The sequence below is a fragment of the Neoarius graeffei genome, chromosome 4 (assembly GCF_027579695.1).
Source record: "Neoarius graeffei isolate fNeoGra1 chromosome 4, fNeoGra1.pri, whole genome shotgun sequence".
Taxonomy (NCBI): Eukaryota; Metazoa; Chordata; class Actinopteri; order Siluriformes; family Ariidae; genus Neoarius; species Neoarius graeffei.
The window spans coordinates 77,454,024-77,481,626 of record NC_083572.1 but is presented as its reverse complement, the minus strand read 5'-3'; the positions used below and the strand labels follow the sequence as shown (position 1 = coordinate 77,481,626).

Sequence of the window (27,603 nt, the reverse complement as noted above, 5' to 3'; positions counted from 1 at the left end):
CTTTGCCCCAACCCCCCGCCTAAATGTCAGCGGCGTAAGCTCCAGACATGTCCCAAATCTACTGACAGCATGAGGTCCCTCAGGGTCGATTAAGTTTCGTCTGATCCCATGTCTCAGTATGAACTTCATACTGTTTAATTGTAATATAATATCATTATTTTATATAGATTCTGCATCCATCCAGAAATCGAGATAAGCAACAACACCCCAACTGACAAAACAACTTTCTTTTTTTTTAACCCATGTTTTGGACAGGAAACTTTCTGATTTGAGCTGCATATCCAGGATAGGTTAAAAAGCTTTAGCTTTAGTGTTTTATGCTAATTCTGCTCTAACTATGCATACTCTCTTTGGCAGCCATCTTAAAAGGAGGAGTACATGTTTCTGTTTAACATTCAGATAAATATACATTTCAGTTAGAGACTCCCTGTAACTGTTTACATTAAGCACAGTTGTCTTTCATAGAAACAAAACAACAGAGCATAGTTTTCCTTCCAGCTATGTGTTGAATAAGGTCTGTTGAGCCGTAGGGGAATGTTAGGATCTTCGTTGGCCTGTACTGGTAGGATTAATGCTCAGTGACCTCAGCATATGAAGGCTGCAATGGCCATGACTACTCAGACATGTCCACAATGACAAACATTGACTGGTCTCACACATACACACACATCAGAAAACACAAACGTCCTGCGGGTTCCTGCTTCTGTTCTGTCAGGTGTGGTTAGCACATCACAGAAAAGAATTAAGCAGAAGATACAGGATTCAGACCGCATGCACATGGAGTTCATGAAGTAGGACCCGCAAGTCACACATACAAAAAATAAAATAAAATTATATATACCGTATATACAGTGTGTGTGTGTGTATATATATATATATATATATATATATATATATATATATAATCCTTAAAAAAATACTAAAGATTTAATTTCCAAGGTGTATAAAATGTATTAATTATAATGACATTGTTTTTAACCTATACTAAATAAAGTACAATACATTTGACTAAAACGATGTCTTCATTTATTTTGGTTTTCGATTATTAAAGGAGAACTGAAGTCATTTTTAAACTTGCTTTATTTCTTAATTAACGTGTTATTCAATTACGTTTTTGGTTTTAGTAACCTTACATCATGAATCGTATTGGCAACTAATTGCAATTAAATATTATACTTATCGGCCTATTTGATTTTTAGCCATGTTGAATTTAGTTCGTTTGGTCCACGGCAGGGGCATGTAGTGGTTAGCGCTGTCGCCTCACAGCAAGAAGGTTCGGGTTTGAGCCCCGTGGCCGGCGAGGGCCTTTCTGTGTGGAGTTTGCATGTTCTCCCCGTGTCCGCGTGGGTTTCCTCCGGGTGCTCCGGTTTCCCCCACAGTCCAAAGACATGCAGGTTAGGTTAACTGGTGGCTCTAAATTGACCGTAGGTGTGAATGTGAGTGTGAATGGTTGTCTGTGTCTATGTGTCAGCCCTGTGATGACCTGGCGACTTGTCCAGGGTGTACCCCGCCTTTTGCCTGTAGTCAGCTGGGATAGGCTCCAGCTTGCCTGCGACCCTGCAGAACAGGATAAAGCGGCTAGAGATAATGAGATGAGATGGTTCACGGCAGGCGTCGCTTATCCACGCGATCTTCACGAGACTTGTGCAAGACTTCGAAACGTGAAGTGTCAGCTAGGTGTCAGTGCCGCCATTTTGAAAACTGTTTTCCAAACGAAGTATTGCACAAAAACGAGTTTAAGTGATGATTACTGCCTACTTTTTTCAAACTTTCCTGATTGCTATCAAAACAAACAAAACTTCCGGCTTGATTACATCAGTATTCGAAAGAGGGTGCGCGCGTCTTTTGACAGCTTTGGCAGATGTTGGTCACTTTGATTTCCGCTGTATGTTTTACTTCCGTCCTACAATGTCTCACACAGGTCTCAGCGAATCTCGTTTACGGCCATTGCTTTGACATATGGACTGATGTATTACATAGCGTGTTTCAAACCCTCTTAACCTGCTATAGCAGTGACAAAATAGCCATCAAAAATGCATTCCTATATTTAATAAAATGAGATAAATAGAATTTTGACAAAAAATTGCCTTCAGTTCTCCTTTAAGTTCTAATATAATCTGTTGCAACTTATAAAACAGAATGTGCATGAAATATGTTTAAATTTTACTTAAACAAATATTTCTGCTGCATGGAATTAGCTGCAGATATTGCTACTGTTTATGCTTTCTGTGAGTTCCGCCATCTGGCCTTGAGGTCAGAGGTCAGCATCAGCATTTAGTAAGAATGGTCCAGTTGTAAAAGCCTCGCCCTCTTCTCACCTGTGCTGTCCTTTCATCCACAGTTGTCAAAACACACATGGCAATAAAGCCTCGCACAACTCTGCAGGTTTTCAGCAAACATGTGCAACACTGGGACATGCCTGAACTGTGTGCACGTGTGTGTGTATGTGTGTGTTTAGGATAAAGATCCGTTTCCACAGCTGAACACCTGGCTCTTTGTGTTTCTGTATGTGTGTAGACATGTGTGTGTGTCTGCATGAGGGAAAGGTGGAGGGTGATGACGGGGGGAATGAGCTGCAGGGCAACACACACACACACACTACATTAATACACAAACTTCTGGACTCCTAGAGAAAAAAGAAGGAGCTCTAATAGAGTGTATGTGTGTGTTTGTATGTGACAGCACTCTCTATTAACTCTACCATCATCCTGTCTGCAATCAAAAAGTTCCCCAGAACGGTACCTACATCCAATTTCTCCATTTGTATCCAGGCATACAAACCAGCAAGACAACCGGTAGTGGCTGTTATTAATCCTCCATCGGTTTCAATCTGAATGCCTGAGAGCCAATTAAAGGCGCGTCTGATTGAGTGCACCACAGGACCTTCACAAGGCCAAGCTCAAATGAGCTGAGCCTGGCATGCAGACATGGCAGAAGTGGAGGGGGAGGGCAGAAGGGTTAAAGAAATGGAGTTAAATTAGCTTTAGCTAAACGCCAGGCTGAAATTGCCATACTATTGATGTAAATTAAAACTGCTGTTTTAACATATTAATTCTGACCAGCTGCTTCATGGAGGCGATTCCACTGCTGACCCCACATCTCCCTTGAGCTGGACATGGTCCATACCAATGCAACTGTCCAAGTGTGTTAAGTAGCCCAGTAGACTCATTTGCCAATAATAGAGACTGGAGATGTAACCATATACGAATACGTTATTTTGGCTGACCACATGAATATTATATATGGAAATAAATACAGATTTGCAGGTTTCATTAGATGTTGATGAAGCATAAATAATTGCATGAGCATAATGGTAAGATTCATTAAAAATAAACTTTCATGTTTAGGTCACGCCCACTTCATATTTAAATCCAAATATAGATGAGGATTTTTGAAGCACGAAGCAGATATAAATAAGGATACATATCATGGCATTGTGTTAGACCCATAACAGATACACATGGATAAGAAGCTGTGTGTTTCTATGTTATTCAGCTTCTGTGGACAGGTTTGGTTCTAGTCATACAGCTGAGACATACAGTATAAGGGAAATAATGGTTAAGGAACTAGAGGGGGAAAAAAACTGTCGGCACACAATATAGTGGTATAAAACTGCATCAGGGCTAAATCCATTGCAGGCAATATACAAAGAGAACCTGTTGATATGTCATCATCTCCAGCAGTACATCTGAGAGTCGTGAGGAAGATAGACTATCAAGCCGGCACCCACTTTCATTGCAGCGGTGAATCTAGCAGCTGCTCTTCCAAATAAACCACCTTTCATTTGGAATCAAGCCATGATTAATATGTTTTATTTCCCAGAGTGCTTGATGGAGAGGAGCAAATACAGGCTTGTTCACCTGAAGTTGGCACTTGAGAGATGGGAGGGAGAAAGGCTTTGAGAGGGTGTTAGTGGATTAAGAAAAAGGGAGAAATCCCCTTAAAGTGGAGTCGAAGATTTATGGTTTGAGGGTCGAGGATGGATGCCAACCTGCTCTCCAAAGAGACAGCAGTCCATATGAGGTAGATGTGCTATCTGTGTTAGTTTGGTTAGTATGACTGAGACTTTTGCTCCCCTGCACAAATGTCCTGAGAGGTATTTTTTTGTTGGTCCTGTTACCTCAACTTGGTCATTGTATAAAAAGATCTATAATACATATCCATATTAATCAAAGTCAACTCAAGTCAAAGTCCCTCCCACACCAGCATCTGGTCTTCCCAGACAGTCTCCTGTCCCAGTACTACCCAGCTCTTTGAGGCGCATGGATCTCCGTTTCTATAGCAGACACGGGGAGAACATGCAAACTCCGCACAGAAAGGCCCTCGCCGGCCACGGGGCTCGAACCTGGACCTTCTTGCTGTGAGGCGACAGCGCTAACCACTACGCCACCGTGCCGCCCCCATGGTTATCATATCCAAATTAATGCAGTTTTAAAATACAACACTATTGATGCTCTAACCATCTTTTGCATAACACAACTGGAAATGAGGAACAACACAGGAAGTGTTATGAGCTGATATGTATAATATGCAGAATCAGATTTTGGTTGAAAAAAGTTGTTTTCTTAAGATCACATAGACTAATGCCTGGATCAGACTACACGAATTCAGCCCAATTTTGGCATGGTTTTGACATGGCCGACAAATACCCAGCATCCATCTTGAATATGAACATTGGGAATGTATTGTGACATAATCAAAGAACAGTGATATGGCATATGTGACGTCCTGTGACACCCTCATGAAAAACATGCCAATGTTTTTTTTTTGTATTTTCTCACCTAGTTTGACAACAGCCATGATTGACAATTTCTTGGCCATACTTCCCCAATGACATGCAAGGACGTGAACGATTATGATGTTGCCAGTCTCCTGACCAAAACACAGCAATAATTCATCAGACTAATCTGACATGGTAACCATCTTGAAGGACAAAAATATCAGGTAGTCTGATCCCAACATAAGCTCTATTGGCTGAAGGGATAACTATAGTGCTAACATAGTTTAGCATAGTTCCATTGTGTCAAATTAATGAGCAAACTTCATCAGTTATCTTATTGGTCTTTATTATAAGACACTTAATTGAATTCTGGAATTCACCATGTCTTTTGGTCACATAGAGTTTATTATTCATTCATTCATTCATTCATTCATTATCTCTAGCCGCTTTATCCTTCTACAGGGTCGCAGAGAGTTTATTATTATTATTATTATTATTATTATTATGGCGGCACGGTGGTGTAGTGGTTAGCGCTGTCGCCTCACAGCAAGAAGGTCCTGGGTTCGAGCCCCGGGGCCGGCGAGGGCCTTTCTGTGTGGAGTTTGCATGTTCTCCCCGTGTCCGCGTGGGTTTCCTCCGGGTGCTCCGGTTTCCCCCACAGTCCAAAGACATGCAGGTTAGGTTAACTGGTGACTCTAAATTGACCGTAGGTGTGAATGTGAGTGTGAATGGTTGTCTGTGTCTATGTGTCAGCCCTGTGATGACCTGGCGACTTGTCCAGGGTGTACCCCGCCTTTCGCCCGTAGTCAGCTGGGATAGGCTCCAGCTTGCCTGCGACCCTGTAGAAGGATTAAGCGGCTAGAGATAATGAGATGAGATTATTATTATTATTATTATTATTATTATTATTTAGATCACGGGAAAGGAAAAACTTTCCTTTCATAAACTATGCACTGTTTTTCAATCCTGGTCTTTGGATTACCCTGCCCTGTACATTTTATTGTTTTTAGTGTTGATTCTTTTCTGACCTTCTGCAGCCTCAAGGTTGCATGCTCCATGCTGGTAATGTGAACACAAATCTGACTTTTAATCCTCTTATCGTTCATTACAAGGGTGGACAAATTATAAATTAATTAGCTACCCCACCAAGCAAGTAAAATATGCACCAATGTGCTGTCCTTTCTCATGTTTCGGTTGCCCAGAAACCTCACTTAAAAGCTAAAACTTGTAGCTAATGTAAAGTAATGTAATAATGAGTGTTGTAGTCGAGTCACTAAACCTCGAGTCCAAGTCCAATCTCAAGTCCCTAGTGTTCAAGTCCGACTCAAGTTCAAGTCACTAAAGAAAATTTCGAGTCGAGTTCGAATCAAGTCCACTATTAATCTGAGGCCCTGTCCACACGGCAACGGATTCAGGTGAATCTGATCAAATTGTTTATCGTTTCGGCCTGGCGTCCACACAGCACCGGCGTTTTGGGTGCCCCAGAACAAAATCTTTTGAGAACGGGTTCCAGAGTGAAAAAATCTGGCAACGGCGCCGTTGCGAAGTCATCTGGATGAGTAGAACAGATTTGTTTATGATGACGTCACAGCCACATGACTGTCAGTGCTTCACGCCGGGTAGAAGTGTAACGAACTCGATGCGAGTTGTCAACAAATCCTATAACTTGGTTTATGAAACGCGCTTACAAAATATTTTCACTGTGAATATTTATTGTGTAATGGTGCAAAGTGAGAGAGAGAGAGAGAGAGAGAGAGAGAGAGAGAGAGAATAGCCCTTAGGGCAGAGTCTTTAGTCCAAACACTGCGGAAGCAGTACCAAACTGCGCACCGCCCGTGTGCTTTCCAAAAACAAAAACAATCCCGCCAGCAAACATAGGGGAAAAAAAAGGAGCGATCTCACCTCTTCAGATGTTGGCTTAAGCCCGACAATACATTCCTCAAAAAGGGCATAGAAGAACAAAGTAATCCATCAATGTGTAGCATTCAATTTATTCTGGACCATTAAAGAATTCTGGAGGATATCAGAATGTTGGCGTACCGGCTTCCATCTACCCCCATTCATTCCTCTTTCCGCGTCTTTCGTTTTACGCTACTGATTAATAATCAAAACTTTATGTGGCTAATGCTACAGAAGAAGGGGTTTATGCGCATGCGTCTACTTCTATTGTTCTGGTGTCTCCGATGGGACCGTCTTACAGCACACGTAGTGGTGTGGCATGTGTATTGCATCGTTTTCAGCAAGTGTTGCGTTGTCATATGTACCCGAAATTTTACTGATCCGTTGCCCATGTGGACGTGATATTTAAAAAAAAAATCTCCTTGCCGTTGTCGTGTGGATGTAGCCTGAGGCCCTGTCCACACGGCAATGGATTCAGGTGACTCCGATACAATTGCTTATCGTTTAGGCCTGGCGTCCACACAGCACCGGCGTTTTGGGTGCCCAAAGCGCAATCTTTTTGAGAACGGGTTCCAGAGTGGAAAGATCTGGCAACGTTGCCGTTGCGAAGTTGTCTGGATGAGTAGAACGGATTTGTTTATGATGACGTCACAACCACATGACTGTGAGTGCTTCACGCCGGGTAGAAGTGTAACGAACTCGATGCGAGTTGTCAACAAATCCTATAACTTGGTTCATGAAACGCGCTTACAAAATATTTTCACTGTGAATATTTATTGTGTAATGGTGCAAAGTGAGAGAGAGAGAGAGAGAGAGAGAGAGAGAGAGAGAGAGAGAGAATAGCTCTTAGGGCAGAGTCAATCCCGCCAGCAAAAATAGGGAAAAAAAGGAGCGATCTCACCTCTTCAGATGTTGGTTTAAGTCCTACAATACATTCCTCAAAAAGGGCGTAGAAGAGCAAATTAATCCATCAACGTGTAGCATTCAATTTATTCTGGACCATTAAAGACGCCGCCTTCCGCGTAGAATCATACGTCATCCTCACCGCCATATTGGATAGGTCAAAGCGGAGAATAAAGATGCCTCATTCATGTGCTGCGTTTAACTGTACTAACAGGTTTACCGTCCAAACGAGATCACATGCCTACAATACATTCCTCAAAAAGGGCGTGGAACAACAAATTAATCCATCAACGTGTAGCATTCAATTTATTCCGGACCATTAAAGATGCCGCCTTCCGCGTAGAATCATACGTCATCCTCGCCGCCATATTGGATAGGTCAAAGCGGAGAATAAAGATGCCTCATTCATGTGCTGTGTTTAACTGTACCAACAGGTTTACCGTCCAAACGAGATCACATGGGATTACCTTTCACAGGTGAGACTGGAAAAATACTTTTCATTGTATTTGGTCATTATAATGTAATTTTACGAACAGATTTTTCTGACTTTGTGGCTAATATGAAGTCTCGCGCATAATAGTTTATGCGCATGCGTCCTTACTTCTTCTATTGTTCTGGTGTCTCCGAAGGGACCATCTTACAGCGCCCCTAGAGGTGTGGCATGTGTATTGCATCATTTTCAGCAAGCGTTGCGTTGCCATATGGACCTGATATTTTACTGATCGTTGCCCATTTGGACGCGATATTTTTTTAAATAACATCTCGTTGCCGTTGTCGTGTGGATGTAGCCTGAGTCGAGTCCAAGAACACCATTTGATGGTGGCTGTTGCTGCCTTTATGTGAAACCGTCTCTGCTACTGTGCTGGACTAACGTTACTGCTCGACTGCCCCATTTTAGTTAATAAGCTACAGATAAAAAGCTTGTTCATTGCTCAGCAAGCCCCGCCCACTATCAACAGGGTAAATAACATGAGAGAGGGTTAACACTAGTGAGTTCATTGGTCAGCAAGCCCCACTATCAACAGGGCAATGAACATAGCGTGTAACTTACTTCTCTGGGTGGCGTCTTGCAAAATGACAATTGAAGTTTGAGGTTGTCCTCGTCGTCTCCTTGATAGTTCTTCTACATATGGAACAGATAACAAGGCATTTTTCCCACTGCACGAGAAGTCTGTATAAGCAAAGCGGACAATCCTAGGGACATTCTCTCCAGGCATTTTAGTGCCATTAACGTTAGTTTGTTCCTGAACATGATGTCTGAACAGGTGAATGTGCATTCTCTTGCACAAAATTAGTATAAAAATTAATGTAGATATAAATATCTTATGCCAAATTATTATGGCATGTTACAAAAAATAAAGAAAAAATCAGAGTCCTCATCTCCAATTTACAAGTCTGAATACAGTTAGTACACGAGTCCAAATCCGAGTCATCAGTGCTCAAGTCCAAGTCAAGTCACGAGTCCTTAAAATTAGGGCACGAGTCAGACTGGAGTACTACAAGCCTGGTAATAACATACTATGCCCAGCATAGCAAGTGCTGCTTTTATGTCATGTATTGTGTTCTCCAATTGCTTTTGTTTATTATGCACTGTACAGTGCCTTGAAAAAGTATTCATACCCCTTGAACTTTTTCACATTTTTCCACCTTACAACCACGAACTTAAAAGTTTTTTATTGAGATTTTATGTGATAGACCAACACAGAGTAGCACATAATTGTGAAGTGAAATGAAAATGATAAATTGTCTTCAAAATTTTAAACAAATAAAAATCTGAAACATGTGGTGTGCATTAGTATTCAGCCCCCCTGCATCAATACTTTGTAGAGCCACCTTTTGCTGCAATTACAGCTGCAAGTCTTTTGTGGTATGTCTCTACCAGCTTTGCACATTTAGACACGGAAATGTTTGCCCATTCTTCTTTGCAAAATAGCTCAAGCTCAGCCAGATTGGATGGAGAGCGTCTGTGAACAGCAATTTTCAAGTCTTGCCACAGATGCTCAATGGGATTTAGGTCTGGACTTTGACTGGGCCATTCTAACACATGAATATTCTTTGATCTAAACCATTCCATTGTAGCTCTGGCTGTATGTTTAGGGTCACTGTCTTGCTGGAAGGTGAATCTCCTTCCCAGTCTCAAGTCTTTTGCAGTCTCCAACAGGTTTTCTTCCAGGATTGCCCTGTATTTAGCTCCATCCATCTTCCCATCAACTCTGACCAGCTTCCCTGTCCCTGCTGAAGAAAAGCATCCCCATAGCATGATGCTGTCACCACCATGTTTCACAGTGGGGATGGTGTGTGCAGGGTGATGAGCAGTGTTAGTTTTCCACCATACATAGCGCTTTGCATTTAGGCCAAAAAGTTCAACTTTGGTCTCATCTGACCAAAGCACCTTCTTCCACATGTTTGCTGTGTCCCCTACATGGCTTCTGGCAAACTGCAAACGGGACTTCTTATGCCTGTCTTTCAACAGTGGCTTTCTTCTTGCCACTCTTCCAAAAAGGCCAGATTTGTGGAGTGTATGACTTATGGTTGTCCTGTGCACAGATTCTCCCACCTGAGCTGTGGATTTCTGCAGCTCCTCCAGAGTGATCATGGGCCTCTTGGCTGCTTCTCTGACCAGCGCTCTCCTTGCTCACTCTGTCAGTTTAGGTGGACGGCCATGTCTTCGTAGGTTTGCAGTTGTGCCATACTTTTTTCCATTTTTGAATGATGGATTGAACAGTGCTTCTTGAGATGTTCAGAGCTTGGGATATTTTTTATAACCTAAGCCTGCTTTAAACTTCTCCAGAACTTTATCCCTGACCTGTCTGGTGAGTTCTTTGGTCTTCATGATGCCGTTTGTTCTTCAGTGTTCTCTAAAAAACCACTGAGGCCTTCACAGAACAAGTGTATTTATGCTGAAAGTAAATTACACACAGTAGGACTCTATTAACTAATTAGATGACTTCTGAAGGCAATTGATTGCACTGGATTGCATTTAGAGGTATCAGAGTACAGGGGGCTGAATACTAATGCACATCACATTTTTCAGATTTTTATTTGTTTAAAATTTTGAAGACCATTTATCATTTTTGTTTCACTTCACAATTATGTGCTACTCTGTGTTGGTCTATCACATAAAATCTCAATAAAAACTTTAAGTTCGTGGTGGAAAAATGTGAAAATGTTCAAGGGGTATGAATACTTTTTCAAGGCACTGTACCTTTTGTTTCTGTTCTAGTCCTGTCTCTGCCCCTATCCTGTCATTGGCTTGTTACTTAATGTGTTCACCTGTTCTGTGTTTGATTCATGATTACTTTACCTTCTTATATCCTCTGTTACTGTTCATAGAACATTCTCAGCATTACCAATCTGTTGTTTCTAGGTCATTGCCCTTATTGTCTTGACTTGTACCCGTGTATTAGTTTATATATTTGAATCTGCCTGTAATAAGCCTGTCTGCCTATAGCTTGACCCCTGCAATATATTATGATCATGATTCCTGCACACTCCATAATAAAGATCATATTGATTGTATACATTCGCATCCTGTCTTCCTTGACTAAGTTCGAAAGGGAAAGGTACAGTATGTTCATTATCCTACTCTAACGAAATATCTAATGTAGCACATCATGTTTGTACTGTTGACAAAAGGCAGTAAGTTGTTGGTCAACGTAAGTGTTCTCTCCTCATGTCACTGGATAACTATGCATAACCATGAGGTGTTACTTGGAGCAGCAGGCTTGTATAACACCATTGTACTGGATTATTTTTTTTCACTTACCTGAGTTCCTGATTCTGAAAGTCTTATCTGTCATGCATGCACGCTAATTAGTTTGATACTAAAAGTTCCACCATACAACAGATTGCACCTCGGTCAATGTATGTAGTCCAGCAGTTGATGGGATTCAGAACAAGAATACCTTATTTTCATTTTGTGAAGGTAAAAAGGAGAAGGGATTTTTCTTGAACAATTAATAATAAGAAAAAAATACTAAGTCGGACACAAAATGTGCTTCTCTGAGGAGCTTGGGCTACTGACTTGTCCGTCCATGAATTACTCAGCATTCTTATGCCACCTGTCCTCAGACAAGGAGAGAAACTGAACAGGTTATGAGTAAGAAGCTTGAAACAATATGAGAACAGGACAGAACGTTAGCTCCCATGAGCATACATTACCCAGCATTCTTAGGTCACCTCACCCCTTCAGACTGGTAGAGCATCATTTATCACAACAGCACCTCCTATCACGAGTCCTCATGTCCTTTCTCAGCTTCTGCTAGTTAAGGCATAAGGCAACGGCCAGCCTCTGCCCTCCTTTCTCTTCTAATTACACCCCACTGGATTCAGAGAGCAAGAGCAAGCCTGCTGCTATTTGTGGTAATTAGTGCACAATGTGGGCTGTCGACATGCAAAAAAAAAAAAGAAATCCTCCTGCCTTTCTGCTCCAGAGGCCAACACAACAACAAGCACCTTGCAGCAGCCACAAGAACATTAGCTCTCTCTCTCTCTCGCTCGCTGGCTCTCCTTCAGCCATTCGTGTCAAATCTCGGTCCCTCCAAACAAAATCTTAATAATTAACTGGCAAATTTTTAACATGATTGCTTGTGACACACCTACTCTGGTAATTATTGCTTTGAGGCCATGTTCTGATGAAATTAATGCATTCGTTGCCCTAACAAATTAGCATAACTCATGCAAATGGCCCACATTTTGAAGCCACTTGTTAAGACTGGTGAAAAAAAAAAAAACAAGGAAAAATAACAACAGCAGCAAAAACAAGAAAAAGTGGCATTAATAAAACGCACATGCTTTTTTTTTCTCTCGCTAAAACCATAATGGGGCGGCACGGTGGTGTAGTGGATAGCGCTGTCGCCTCACAGCAAGAAGGTCCTGGGTTCGAGCCCCGGGGCCGGCGAGGGCCTTTCTGTGTGGAGTTTGCATGTTCTCCCCGTGTCCGCGTGGGTTTCCTCCGGGTGCTCCGGTTTCCCCCACAGTCCAAAGACATGCAGGTTAGGTTAACTGGTGACTCTAAATTGACCGTAGGTGTGAATGTGAGTGTGAATGGTTGTCTGTGTCTATGTGTCAGCCCTGTGATGACCTGGCGACTTGTCCAGGGTGTACCCCGCCTTTCGCCCGTAGTCAGCTGGGATAGGCTCCAGCTTGCCCGCGACCCTGTAGAAGGATAAAGCGGCTTGAGATAATGAGATGATGAATGAAAACCATAATGGCTGAAGGCTCTTAATTTTAACCACCGGTGAGCAGAGCAGAGTGCTGTATTGCTTTATAGCTTAGCACTGCATGATTATCATTATCATCATAGCCGTCATAGCTGATCTACAAGTGCATCGTTCTGAGAGTGAATATTAAATGGGCACCATAATGCAGACATTAAAAGGTTATTACGCTGATGCATTAGTTGATGTTGAGTGCTGCTGAAACATCATCAGTTTGATGAGGGCACGAACTGCCTTTCGCATGGCTGCTGTGCTGTACTTCAGCTTCTGATAAAAACGGCTTTCACACTCTGTCTGCTTTTAATAATTCACCTCTCTCCAAACTGGACATAAGTAGCAGAACATATATGTTCATATCTATAGTTACAGTCAGAATCAAAAGTCTGATTGCACTATAATTGCTTCAGTTATTGGAAATTAATACCAAATTGTACTAATTATACTTATTGCACAAGAATACTTTAATTTCTCACAGTTTTAAATAATTTCAGCTGTTTCAGAAATCCTTGCAGGAAATTGAAATTGAGCCAAATATCCTGTTCATATATTGTTTGCTTCACCTTGATGGTGTCATGACTTTGTATAATGTCTTGCAAATCTATGAAAAGTGAACAAACAAAACAACAGCAACCAACATGTCTCGAAATTACAAGGAGATTAATACTACTATGTTCGACACAAAATTTAAATTAACTCAAATGAATGTCTGAGCATTTATAACCAATAATTTACCCTCACTGGCTAATTTAAAAGGAACTTGTTCTTGAATCTAAGATTGCTGTTCTTGGCTGCAGGAGTGGAACCCAATGTGATCTTCTGCTGTTGCATGCTGAGATGCTTTTCTGCTCACCACAGTTGTAAAGAGTTGCTGTGAGTTGCCATATCCTTCCTGACAGCTTGAACCAATCTAGCTATTTTCCTCTGACCTCTCTCATCAATAAGGCATTTGTTTCCACCCATAGAACTGTCACTCACTCAAGGTTTGAGGGTCGAGGATGGATGCCAACCTGCTCTCCAAAGAGACAGCAGTCCATACAAGGTAGATGTGCTATCTGTGTTAGTTTGGTTAGTATGACTGAGACTTTTGCTCCCCTGCACAAATGTCCTGAGAGGCCATAGGTATTTTTTGTTGGTCCTGCTACCTCAACTTGGTCATTGTATAAAAAGATCTATAAATACATATCCATATCCAAATTAATCAACGTCAACTCAAGTCAAAGTCCCTCCCACACCAGCATCTGGTCTTCCCAGACAGTCTCCTGTCCCAGTATTACCCAGCTCTTTGAGGCGCATGGATCTCCGTTTCTATAACCTTCGGCTTCTTGCTTATTATATAGCTAGGGTTACAGTGTGGGGTGGGGTGTGGCTGATCCCCCAACTTTCTCTGATAAAGCCTGACTTTTTTTTCTGTGTGAGGTTTGGTATCAATATTAAAAGTACAAAATTTCATGTCATTTCATGAAGGTCTAGGGGTGGCTGATTGTATGTCAATATTTGTACTAAATTTTCATTAAATCTGTATGTCGCCTAATTATAAATACAAATACATATTGCAAAGAAGGTTTGTAAATTGTTCCTTTGGTAAAAGTAATGAGATTTAACCTGTCTTGACAGTTTCTTTCTCATGCTTAGTTCAGTAAGCCAACTGGTGGCTCACTGTAATGGTCAAAACTTTCTTGTAGTAAATGTAATGAAGAGAGATCCTTGGGTGACTGCAATACTAGCTGGAACTGATTCATGGCAATTCTTCACTCTGCTTCATATTGATAGCTCCTTTTTGGACAGGCCTGTTGAAGAGTGGGCCGAAAATGATAGCTATGTGAAAGGTAAAGAGATAGTAGATGCATTAAGAGTGTCAAATGACAGTGCTGAGAGAGGAGTCAAGCTTGCAGCAGACCTTCTGCAGTCTTCAAAGAATGAGGACAAATACCAACAGATTTTGCAAGTGGTTGAAAATGACAGGAAGAATGTTCCAGACTAGCGTAAACGACAAAAGTGCCTAGATCCGGAAACTTGGAGCTTAATACTAGATTAAATGACTAAATTATTATCTGTCATTTTTTTATATTAAGTCTTTTGTGTTTAATAATTAATAATCTAAGTGAGTTACTGAATGTGTTATATATAGCAGTACAATCTGAGTACAAAATAAATTTATTTTCCTTCATTGATATTTTTTGTCTGATTTTTAAATGCATGAAAAATAAAATTGCAATCAGCCACCCCTAAAACTTCTTCAAAATTGATGAAATTTCACAATTATACTCTACATGTGTAACCTCATTACCAAAAAAAAGTCAGGTAAGATATAATAAAATTTTAGATTTTGGTGGGGAGCAGCCACACCGTAGTGTGGGGCCAGTCCTCTGGTAACTGCAAAAGGTTGACTCCCTACTCACATCTGTATTGTAGCAGGCCTTGCCAGTAGGTATCATTTTTATGATGGTCTTTGGCATGACCCAATCACAAGTAGAACTCACAATCTATTCTTGGCTGCAGGAGTGGAACCCAATGTGATTTTCTGCTGTTGCATGCTGAGATGCTTTTCTGCTCACCACGGTTGTAAAGAGTTGCTATGAGTTGCCATATCCTTCCTGACAGCTTGAACCAATCTGGCTATTTTCCTCTGACCTCTCTCATCAATAAGGCATTTGTTTCCACCCATAGAACTGTCACTCACTCAAGGTTCTGATTTTATTTATTTATTTATTTATTTATTTATTTTTGCACCATTCTGTGTAAACTCTAGAGACTGCTGTGTGTGAAAACCCCAGGAGATCAGCAGTTTCTGAAATACTCAAACCAGTCCATCTGGAACCAACACCCATGCCACAGTGAAAGTCACAGAGATCATAATTTTTCCGTTCTGATGTTTGAAGTGAACATTAACTGAAGCTCTTGATTTGTATCATTTTATGCATTGTGCAAAAGATTTTATGCATTGTGCTGCTGTCAAGGGATTGGCTGATTAGAGAACTGCATAAAACAGCAGGTGGATGGGTGTACCTAATAAAGTGGCCACTGTTTGTGTGTTTATATATATATATATATATATATATATATATATATATATATATATATTTTTTTTTTTTTTTCTTTTTAAGAAATAAAAACACCATCTAAGTATCATGATGCACGTTTGCACGATAGCATAAATTTAGTAGTTCATAAGTTCCATGCATCCAGGATCTATACCACTTATCTGTCAAGGTCACTGTTAGGGGGCCTGGAGCCAATCCCAGCAGCGAGAGGTGGGGTACACCTTGGGCAGGTTCCCAATCTATCGCAGGGCTAACACAGAGACACACTCAAATTCACACCTATGGGGAGTTTAGAGTAACCAGCTGACCTAATCCACATGTCTTTGGACTGTGGGAGCAAACTGAAGCACCCAGAGATTGTGTGGCACAGCAACCATTATTTTTTGTTTAATTTGCTGTCTAATTAATTCACTAGACAGGTAGCTAGGTGGTAATACTAAAGCTTGTGTATACGTTTTAAAATGTCACTTCTAATGCTAAATGTATCTAGAGCAGATGTCCCGTGGTGGGGTGATTGTTGCCGAATTTAATCCAGTACATAGTAAATGTTCCTTTTTTGGGCTGAACTTTATGCAGAAAATTTACTGTTTCCATTCTTACTCACACCCAATGATGGTTTTGCAACGCAAATGGAATATTAGGTCAGACAATGTGTTATGTGTATTATGAGTTGAAAAGCAGCTCGTGCACACACAGAGGGGTATTGTGATTTCTTGCAAATGGGCTGTGTGTGAGAATTCACACAATTTTTTAGTAGCGGAGTCAAATTGTGCTTGATGTCATACATATAATTTCTGTGACTGCCAAAATGGGTTAGCAACTGAGGTTAATGAAGAGGAGGAGGTGGCTGACTCCTGCCACACTGTAGATCCGCCCAGATGATATGTATGTGCACTAGCATGTGACATGTGAGTGTAAGTAATGTGAGGCAGTACGGTGTGTGTGTGTGTGTGTGTGTGTGTGTGTGTGTGTGTGTCTCACAGCAGGAGATGAAGCAGTGAAAGTTGTGGCTTTAACAAGACTTTAAATGTGAACAGAACGACTTAGCATGTGCAATCATTGGATCTTGCTCATACGCTCTGACAGGTTACATGTCCTCTCGTACTTTTTCTTTTAAATTATGTGATATGAAATGGCAATTTATTTGAAAACAATTGTACCTGGTAATTTGGTAGCAACCAATGCCGGGGTGGCCCTATATTTAGCCGGGACCATCCCCGGCCCAAACCATCAATGGTGGCCTGCTTGGAGCATGGGGAAAATAATTTTCACTAATTTTGGTCACTGATCTTATTCTTGCATTAATCATCAATTCAACTGCACTCTGCATTTTCACATGGCAGCCCAGACGCCGACAGCATCGCAGCAGATTAAATAGGCGCTACCAAATAAGGAAATTCTCCCCTCCCCTCTATTGCAGTTGGTTTGGTCCAAGACTCCTCCTCTGTATTGCGGGGAACTTAAACAACATTGGTGCGAAACAGCGCGCGTCAGTGATGGAGGGCAGAAAGAGGCCAGGTGGAACCGAAAGGGCGAAGCTTAAAAAAAGGAAGGAGGTGGCAGCAAAATATGCCAAATTGACAGATATGTTCTCAAGACCAGCTGGTAGGTTACGAAAGATATGGAGTATGATAACCCTGTTTGTCGATTTTATCAGTCTATGCTAGGCCTATAATGTGTCGATAGTTTGCGATGTCAATTCAGCTTTTTGATATCATGTGAAATCTCGCAATTTACACGGTATAGATGTGGTGTATGTCATAATTCTAAGAAGAACCGGACATTGCTTTACATCCCAGTTATTAACAATTTTAGATGAACAGGTCCCAAATGTGCTGTTGCGCGTTATTTCCTCATCCAGCCTATTTCATCTCGCTGTCACACCGTGCATTTCCACAGGCGTGCGCACATTGTGGTTATGAACACATAGGCCTAGAAGTCATATTTGATGTTAAATAATTGTTGTTAAATATATAACTTAGAAGAGGTGTATGCGTATGCCAATATTCTAAGCAGAATCAAACACTTGCTTTAGCCTACATTTCATTTAACCATTTTTGAGTTGCCTAATGCGCCCTCACGCTTTATCTGCCAGTTGCTGAGTACCCAGCATTGTTGATTTGCCATTATTTTCGAGGCGTATGCGGCATGTAATGCACAAGCATTGGTTCAAATGCACGCGAGATGGGTGCTTTCGTTATTTTAAGACTATGTGACTAAAAATGTGTTGTGTAATTCGTCTTAAATAACGCGAAACAATCAGCCATACTCGCTGCTTTGCTATTTGGAGTGGCAGTCAGCTGGATTTCGCCCCCGACGTAAAAGTTCATTCCCACACCCGGGCCAAAGATGCCGATTTCTGAAGATGCATGTCCTTTGGATGTGTTTTCAAATATTTTCACTAAGGAACTTTGGGACATGTCCATTGATAATGACATTGTCATCAACAAACTTGCAGAGAGAAGTGCTTTGCTGAAGAGGCTTTTGATGTTTTAACATCCTAAATATGTGTAGTGAAGCTACAGTAGAACACCAGCAGTTTGATTGGTTAAATAACTGTACAAACAACTTTTATTCTTAATTTTTATCTTTCGTTTTATGTTAATTTGAATTATAACCTATATTGGTGAAGTGAAGTGAAGTTTACCTGAATTTAAACCAAATAAAAAGCATTGTGAAAGAACAGTTATTTGTTTTATCTTTTTTAATGTACTCAAATTCCTCCTCCATTTCAAAGTGGCCTGAATGTGAATTAAACTCCCGGACTGAAAACAGGGCCCACTCCGGCCCTGGTAGCAACCATGCCGTAGACAGGCTATTTCTTTTATTGAAAAAAATGCAACAGAACCATTCACTCATCCTTAGTAACCACTTTATCCTGGTCAGTATCATGGTGGATCCAGAGCCTGTCCCATCTTTGGTTTGGTTTGGCTGTTGAACGCGACAGATCCAAGTTCTGTATCAACTGTCTTGTTTGCGGACTTGAGCTCTTTGATGGCTTAACAATCCAATTGCTGACCCACAGACTTTAGTACACTTATAACAAGGATAATTTCCAGGTGCTGATATCCTTTCCTTCTGGCAATGTCGCTTCTCCTTAAGTACTGCAATCTGCCTTTCCTCAAACTTTGCCACACCACCCTTTACAACTGCCCTCCATTGAGCTCTGTTTTTTGCAAGGTTCTCAAAGTCCGATATGCCGCATTTAATAAGTGAACCCTTAAGCAGGTTTTTATAACGCTTATTTGCGGCACCAACAGGACATACACAATCAGATAATTCACCATAGAACAGAGCACGACATAATCTTTCATCACTCATACAAAGCACATGACCAGCCCAGGTCTTCCATGATAAAGGCCTCAATTCCACATGTGTGGCAATGAGCTAGCACTTCGGTGTTCGGTACACAATCTTGCCAGGATATTCCAGGGATCCTACGTAGATAGTACATGTGAAATGTATCAATCTGCCTTATGTGATGTTGGTATACTGTCCATGTTTCACAACCAGAGTAACACTGTTAAAACTGCAGCCTGATGGACCGATACTTTGGTACGTAGATAGATGTCACGAGTCTCATCTCATTATCCTTCTACAGGGTCGCAGGCAAGCTGGAGCCTATCCCAGCTGACTATGGGCGAAAGGCGGGGTACACCCTGGACAAGTCGCCAGGTCATCACAGGGCTGACACATAGACACAGACAACCATTCACACTCACATTCACACCTACGGTCAATTTAGAGTCACCAGTTAACCTAACCTGCATGTCTTTGGACTGTGGGGGAAACCGGAGCACCCGGAGGAAACCCACGCAGACACGGGGAGAACATGCAAACTCCGCACAGAAAGGCCCTCGCCTGCCCCGGGGCTCGAACCCAGGACCTTCTTGCTGTGAGGCGACAGCGCTAACCACTACACCACCGTGCCGCCCGATGTCACGAGTATCACATCTTAAATAATCTGCCCATTTGAACTTAATTGACTATCAATGCTAATGTGATTGGAGGCAACAAGATGAGAAATCAGTTAATTTCAATGTTTATGCAGCTTGCAGGCTGCTGCTGTTAACTATAATTTCACAAAACCAAGCTTGTTAATTAGCAAGCTTAATAACCTTTATTCCTCCTATATGGCTATAGGTTATCCTGCTGCGATAAACTAATGAGATTTCAGTTTCCGTAAAACATTTCAATAATCACTTAGCCTGTTTACCACCAACAAAATAATAGGATGTGCTGGATCACATGTTATTTTATAAGCTGTGGGGGCTGTTTCACAATCATGGTTGTCTTTTTGAATAACATCAACTAGGTCCAGTGTGTGTATATATATATATATATATATATATATATATATATATATATATATATATATATATATATATATATCACACACACAGTATGTATATGCTGGAGTTTCTTGTACCTTATTTTACAGGGACACACCAGCCCTACCTACAGCACTAACGTCTCTTATAAGTTCTTATAAATAAGTTTCTTCTTCTTTTGGCTGCTCCTGATTAGGGGTCGCCACAGTGGATCTTTCATCTTTCGTCTCCATTGTTCCCTGTCTTCAGCATCCTTCTCTACCACACCTGCCACTTTCATGTCCTCTCTCACCACATCCATGTATCTCCTCTTTGGCCTTCCTTGTTTTCGTGTGCCGGGCAGCTCCATCCTCAACATTCTCCTTCCCACATGCTCTGCATCTCTTCTCAGGATGCGCCCATACCATCTCAGTCTCATCTCTCTTAGCTTCATTCCCAAGCTCTCCACATGTGCTGTCCCTCTGATGTGCCCGTTCCTTATCCTGTCCAACCTTGTCACTCCCATCGCAAACCTTAACATCCTCAACTCCGCCACCTCCGATTTTGCCTCCTGTCTCTTCGTCACAGCTGGTCTCACTACTCTCTTATACATCTTACCTTTCACTTTTTCTGGGACTTTCCTATCACAAATGACTCCCGAAATCCTTCTCCAACTGCTCCCCCCTGCCTGCACTCTCTTTCTCACCTCACTATCGCAGCCCCCATTTTCCTGCACAGTTGACCCCAGGTACTTGAATTCACCAACTTTCTTTACATCTACTCCTTGCATCTTCACTACACTTTCATCCGCATTCTCATTGATGCACATGTATTCTGTTTTGCTCCTGCTCACCTTCATTCCTCTTCATTCCAATGCATCCCTCCATCTCTCCAAACCCAACTCAACCTCCTTTCTACTTTCACCACATACTGTATCACAATATTGTCCACAAACATCAAGTTTGTCAGAGTTAAATGTGAGCTCAGTTTTGACCTTGTGCTCACTTCATTTAGTTCTACTTTAATTATTAGATTTTACTGGTTAAATTCAGAATTACATTTTTTAGCATAAACTAGGTTTTACTTTGGGATGTGTACTTTCATTCACAATAGAAAGATATTTAAGTGGAAGTTACATTTTTTTTGTAAACTAAATGCCCCTGACAGTCTCCTTTGTCCATCAAAAATGTCCTCTCCAGAAACCACTCACCATATGATGAGGTTGTAAATGATTTTTTAAGAAAATATTTGTCTCTTTTGACACAGAATACTCTGTTGTTGCTCAGTAAAACACAGGACTTGAAACAGATGCGAGACACATTTGCAGCAGAGTTTCACATGTGGTTAAAATGTGAGTCCATCAAAAGTGTCCTCTCCAGAAAACCACAAGGATCGTCACCACTTCAGTTGTTATTACATTTACCACCATGTACAAACATTGCTGCACAGTACTTGAAAATTTGTACTTAAAATTACATCCAACAGTTTTTCACTTTATATACCTTCCTCTTGTGGACTATAAGAGGGTCAGTTTTAGTAATACACTATATTCTGTCTTCTCACCAAAGTAACACGCCCAGTATCTGACCCGTAGCTCTGAAATTCTGCACAGTTAATTTCCATCTTGAAAGGTTATTTTTGGCAGCAGAGAAACACAAAAATCTGAGGTTTCATTTTTGGACTATTGGGCCTTTTCCACTACCCTTTTTCAGCTCACTTCAGCCCAACACGGCTCGCGTTTCGACTACCTCAGAGCAGCACGACTGAGCTCACTTCAGCCTTACTCAGCACCCAAAACTCGCACGGTTTTGGAGTGGGGCTGAAGTGAGCCCAACCGAGCCGAGTGGGGCTAGGGGCGTGAGGAGACACTCCCCTGTGCACTGATTGGTGAGGAGGAGTGTCCTCACATGCCCACACACGCCCCGCGAGCACGCTGGGATCTGTAAACACCGTAAACCCGGAAGAAGAATTACAACAAAGAAGAAGATCATCGCCTCATCTATACGCTCTTGCCAGTATCTGTTGGCGTTGTCGGTGACAACAAGCCACAGCACCAAGACCAGCAACACTAACGACTCCATGTCCTCCATGTTTATTGTTTACTATCCGGGTCGTGAGATTACTGCTTAAAAGGTCACTGATGTCACTGTTTGCGCTGCCTAACGACATCACGTGACGTCCACCCACTTTCGCTAACTCCACCCAATGTGTCCACCCACTTCCAGCCAGCATGGTTCAGCGTGGTTGTAGTCGAAATGCAACTCCAACAGCCCCACTCAGCTCGACTCAGCCCAACTCAGCCCCGCACGGCTCAGCCCAACTCAGCCGCGTTGGTAGTGGAAAAGCCCCATAAGTGGACCCGAAAAGTGGACCCTGATTGTGAAACAGCCCATGGAATTATGAGGATGGAAGCCATATTGGTAAATTAAACTAAATTTGCAGTGATGCAGCAATATTTATGCAATATTGAACAAGCAAAAGTGTAATTATACTGATTATTATACATACGGGCCACTTTTTCCATGGAATAAAAACGTGTATTCTATTTTCTTCTAGTGGGTTTATTGATGGCATGCAATATTGTTATCATATCGCTCATCCTCCATGTATTACGCCACTCACCCCAATGGAGAGTGGCGTAATACATATTGTTATAATATTGCAGGTTGTCAAGACAACACCATGTCACATTTCAGAGCTCATGCGAAGATCCAATGGCAAAACTTCTGCTGCACATGCGCACATCATTTCTTTGTCAGCCAGGAGAGAGAGAAGACGGGGTTAATTCAGTGCTCTGATTAAGCACTAAATAAATAAACTGAAACTAAAGACGTGCTGAACACCTGAAAAGCTACCAAAACTTGATTATATATTCTTCATGCATATTTACAAGAGAAAAACATATCAACAGACATCGAAAAACTGGAAAAGAGACATATCGGAGATGTAAAACTTCTGCGCTAGTGAATGACTGACAGTTTGTTCACAAAAATGGCCACCAGGTTTGCTTCATTAAAAGCCGAAGATTTAAAGAGAAAGACACGCTGAACAACCCCGAAAGGCTACAAAAACTTCACTGGATATTCTTCATGCACATTTGCAAGAGAAAAACAGACCAACGGAAATCGAAAAGCTGGAATATATATATATATATATATATATATATATATATATATATATATATATAAGTTCTACTTGGAGGTGAGGAAAAGTGACAGACTTTTACAAGAGGACTTCACTCGTGGACGTCACTCAGCAAAGCCCTTTTGTTTGGAACAACTGCAATGTAACAATTAACTCCTACCAAAAGTAACTTTGAACTTGAACTGTCAACCTGTATATAGCTTGTATGTAAGTTGGGTTGTTGTTCAGGCTTTTTGGACTTGTACCATTTTTATTGTTACAACTTTGACTTTGTACATGTACACTGGATTGACAGAACATTGAATTACATTTGATCAGCATTCAATATTGGTAAGTTACCCCCCTGTTCTTAACTTTTTGTAAGATCTATAATTGTTCCATTAAATGGGAATGTATAATGATAATACTATTAGCTGGCTTTTTTTTCGTGGTATATCAGATATATTCCATTCAGCTAGCATGATATTGAACTTGTCAACGACTAGTTCAATATCATGCTAGCTGAATAGAATATATCTGATATACCACTCAAAGCCAGCCAGTATTATTTAAATATCAGCTGTGATATAATCGAATCTAATCACGGCCACGCCGATATTCAATATAACCACACAATTTTGAGTCCGATATTGCTCTTATACAAGAGTTATTAAAAAAAGAAATTAATATGAATTAGTAAGTGACATTTGAGACACAATGTGGCCAAATGTTTTTGTTTATTTTTGTTCCACAAGCAGAAATAGATCCTGAAGAACCTACACTCACTCCGTAGCATGTTGGCTAACTGGCTAACTAGCTCACATTGATTTCTCCATTCCTGTTAAAGGTGCTCCTGGTAAAAAATAAATAAATAAAGGGCATCTTTTGTTCCTTTTTATCTTCATCTGATGAGCTTTCAGATTTTAAGTCAAAAGTTACATTTTCATTAACCTCCTAGGGCTTAGCAGTCACATGCGTGGACAGCACTTTATGGAAATTCGGAACAAGAATCCACATATGTGGACATACTTTTTCTCTAAAAGTACATCTTATCAAAAGATGATGCTTAGTTTTTATTCTAATCAGGTTCTAATAAGCCCAAATAGCAAAGAGAAATAAAAAATGCATGTAAAAAAACAGCTTGGGCCTTAGGAGGTTAATATATCACTTGCCATGTCTGCTGATGATTTCGCTAACACTACTGAAGTAACTATTTTAAGCTAGTGAGTGGAATTTCACATGGTGAACACAGACAAGTGGAGGGATACACGAAGCGAGACTTCCCAATGCAGTTATAGGAAATATAAGCACTCTTGGAGCACTGCTCGAACAATCAAATTAGTGGAGCGGAACTAACTGTTGTGTAAATTGGCAATATATTACACTCCTGTAAGATGTTATTTCTCGTCCATATATCACCATATTATTTTTTTAATCTTTCATTTCTAATTTTTTCTTGCTTTTATGTTACACCATAACAACAACAATTACAACCACAACAACAACAAAACACCATTGCTGTGTTTCATCCAAATATTCTATTCTTGATTTTTTTTTCCAGAAAAAGCAAATAAAATAAATAAATAAACCCCGGCAACCTTGGAAGTGGAAACTACGTACATAACCTAAATGGGAAGCCCAAAAATTTACTTAACCAGGCATGCAAGCTGTTTAAATATTTACATAACTTTGGGAATTTTGGTGACCAACTCTAAATACAGTCCAAATGGATTATTATTCTGCGTTGTATGTAGAATAGGATTTTGAATCACATTGGCTTTTCCAGATAAATACACCACTAGGAGCAACAGAGGCAATATTAATGCATCATAAAGCTAAATCTGAGCACAACCTGTTGATCCACTGATTACCAAATGGAAATTTCAAGTCAACTAAAATGTGCAGAAATACGAACAGAAGGAACAAAGTGTGTATTCCTCAGGGCAGTGAGGCACAGTTTGGAGACATGGATACAGGAGATGGTGATGGTAGTGAGTGGGGTCGGGGTGAGGTATGTCCCCTAAAAAACAAAAATTGGTGTATGACACTACTGATTGAAAGCTCTGTGTGTGTGTGTGTGTGTGTGTGTGTGTGTGTGTGTGTGTGTGTTCAGTGTTCACTCAAGAGTAAGGTGAAGGGAAGAGTGCTGCTCACTTTGCTCGAAATTGTTTTGCACGCTCAGTGTCCCCGGCCTGCCTCGCTCAGCTGCCCCAAAGGCTCGGTGAGGCAACAAAACCTGAAAATGACTCCCATTTAAAGGGTATTGGGTTGCATTACCCTGGTCAGGTGGGAGAGTCTGCAACCCATTATGGAGGGTTGTGGAGGCCACTTGGTGCTGTAAGGCGAAAAATAAGACAAAAATGAAAAAAAAAGAGAGACAGAGAGGAAGGGCAATAAAGAAAGAGAGAATCCCATGATCAGTCATGCTGGTGGTATTACAGTTCTATGGCTCTTGAAATATGAGCAGAAATATCTTAATATTAGCTATATCATTTAGTTGAGCCAAGTTTAACACAAAAACAACACAAAAGAAAATCTAATGCCCCGGGTTACAGAGCCTAAATGGAGCCATTATTTGTTTTGGCACGATAATCATCAGATGGCAGCTAATGCACACTAACGTTAAGTGGGCACATAATCTATTGCAAAATCTATACTGAAGTGTAGTCAGGCCAGACACGACAGAGAGTCATGGCCTTCTAAATGCTATTTTCTACATAATATACTACTATTACTGTTAGGGTTAGGTCGTCTTCTTAAGAAAAACAGATATGTTAAAAATGGAGTAGTCTCTATGTCACTCAGTAAAGACAAAAGCCTGAGGGATGAGAGATTGTGGAGGACATATGGGCTATAATGCAATAAGTCGTCTTTTTCATATTGTTCCAATACACAGAGAGCCCAGATGAAGGAGTTAAGAGCTGGCAGGTGCATTAAATGTGGAGTGGTCATGGTCCCCCCCAAATTAATCAAAACTGTGCCTTTCATTATAAATTGAGAATATGCCATGTGTGTTTTGGCTGAAGTTTCTCACCAGAGCTTTTCCTTGTTTTGCTTTTTTGTTCTTCTGTGTTTGTATGTGTTGCCGTACGTATGTTAGATGTTTCTTGTCTGTTTTCATGTTTTGCTGTTTTTGTTCTTTTGTCCGCTGGTTGCCAGTTGTGCTGGAGCTAAAAGCCCAATCTTGAGCAGCGGGTTTCCCCAGGCCTTGATCCACCATGCGTGATGTGTGTCTGCCTGCGCTCTATGGACTACGTCATGCCTGTTGCTCTGATCAATGGCAGAGAGTTTGTATGATCATTCTGAGTGGTTCTGGGACTACTTAGTGGTCTGTACGGTGATGTGTCTGTGCTCACTCTGTGGATCCGTGGCATGGTGTTCTGAGTGTTGTTGCCTGGTAGCTTTGCAGCTGTACAGGCTGTGTGGGACATGCCTGTGTTGGCGTTCAGTGGGACTATGAGCAGCGACACCACAGAAATTAGATTCTGGCAGCTTTTGGAAGATTCTTTGTTTTTATTTTTTTTCTGTGTTTGCTCATTTGTTTATTTGTCTTTGTAATTGTAAAGTAACCTTGGCTGTGATAAAGGCACTATATAAATTAAGCTTGTTGTTGTTGTTGGTGGTGGTGGTGGTGTTGGTGGTGGTGTGTTATTTAATGACTATTTTTGTACTTTTAATTAGCTTTTTGAGCAAAGCTTTGAAGATATAGCATGTAACAACCTTCACAGGTAAAAGATGCATACTAATCAGTACTGATCAATGCTAATTCTTTGTTTATTTTTTTTTCAGAGTGTGAATCAGCATATTATGGGTAGAACTACTATAGAATGGCATACTTCTTAATATTCTGTCCATATTCACTGGATATGAGCAATCTCGTGTTCTGATTAGCTACTCTACTACTAGATTATCAGCTCATATACCGTGAGTAGAGAAAAACAGAATGGCAGCACGCGTTGCTGAATCAACCGAGGATGAAATAACTCTAATTGAAAACAAAACCCCCCAAAATACAAAAAAACCAGCAACAAAATATGGAATAAAAGTATTTGATCATAAGGAAGTATCTTTTTTTATTTGTCAAGAATTATTATTACAGCATTTTTTACAAATTGCTACTGTTATTTCGCCGGTTTGTTTACATTCCAAGCGGAAATTATTTTGTCGGACATTTTGTATAAAGTTTTTATTTATCAAATTTGCAAAAAATAAAGATGTTCCGTTTCTCAAAATCCATTGAATGTGGATAGAATTATTCTCGTCGTACATGAATCTCGTCATACATGGTTTATATCCAACTCGGTGCTATGTGCCTCGTCGGCTATCAGCTCATGTACAACTCGATTTCATGGAATAACTGTTAAATATTCTTTGTTTGTGCATGTTTA

The 27,603-nt window shown here is 40.8% G+C and overlaps 1 protein-coding gene across 6 annotated transcripts in view; it reads right to left on the bottom strand.

Annotated features, from left to right (window-relative positions):
• Positions 1 to 27,603, bottom strand: part of LOC132885268 (uncharacterized) — a 246,238-nt gene that overhangs the window by 161,307 nt on the left and 57,328 nt on the right. For 2 of the 6 annotated variants that reach the window (XM_060919750.1, XM_060919751.1), the window contains exon 4: positions 8,574 to 8,645. The exons of the other annotated variants lie outside the window; for them this stretch is intronic. In XM_060919750.1, coding sequence (XP_060775733.1) covers positions 8,574 to 8,645 — 72 coding nt within the window. The remainder of the gene's footprint in view (positions 1 to 8,573; positions 8,646 to 27,603) is intronic. 6 annotated transcript variants of the gene reach the window in all.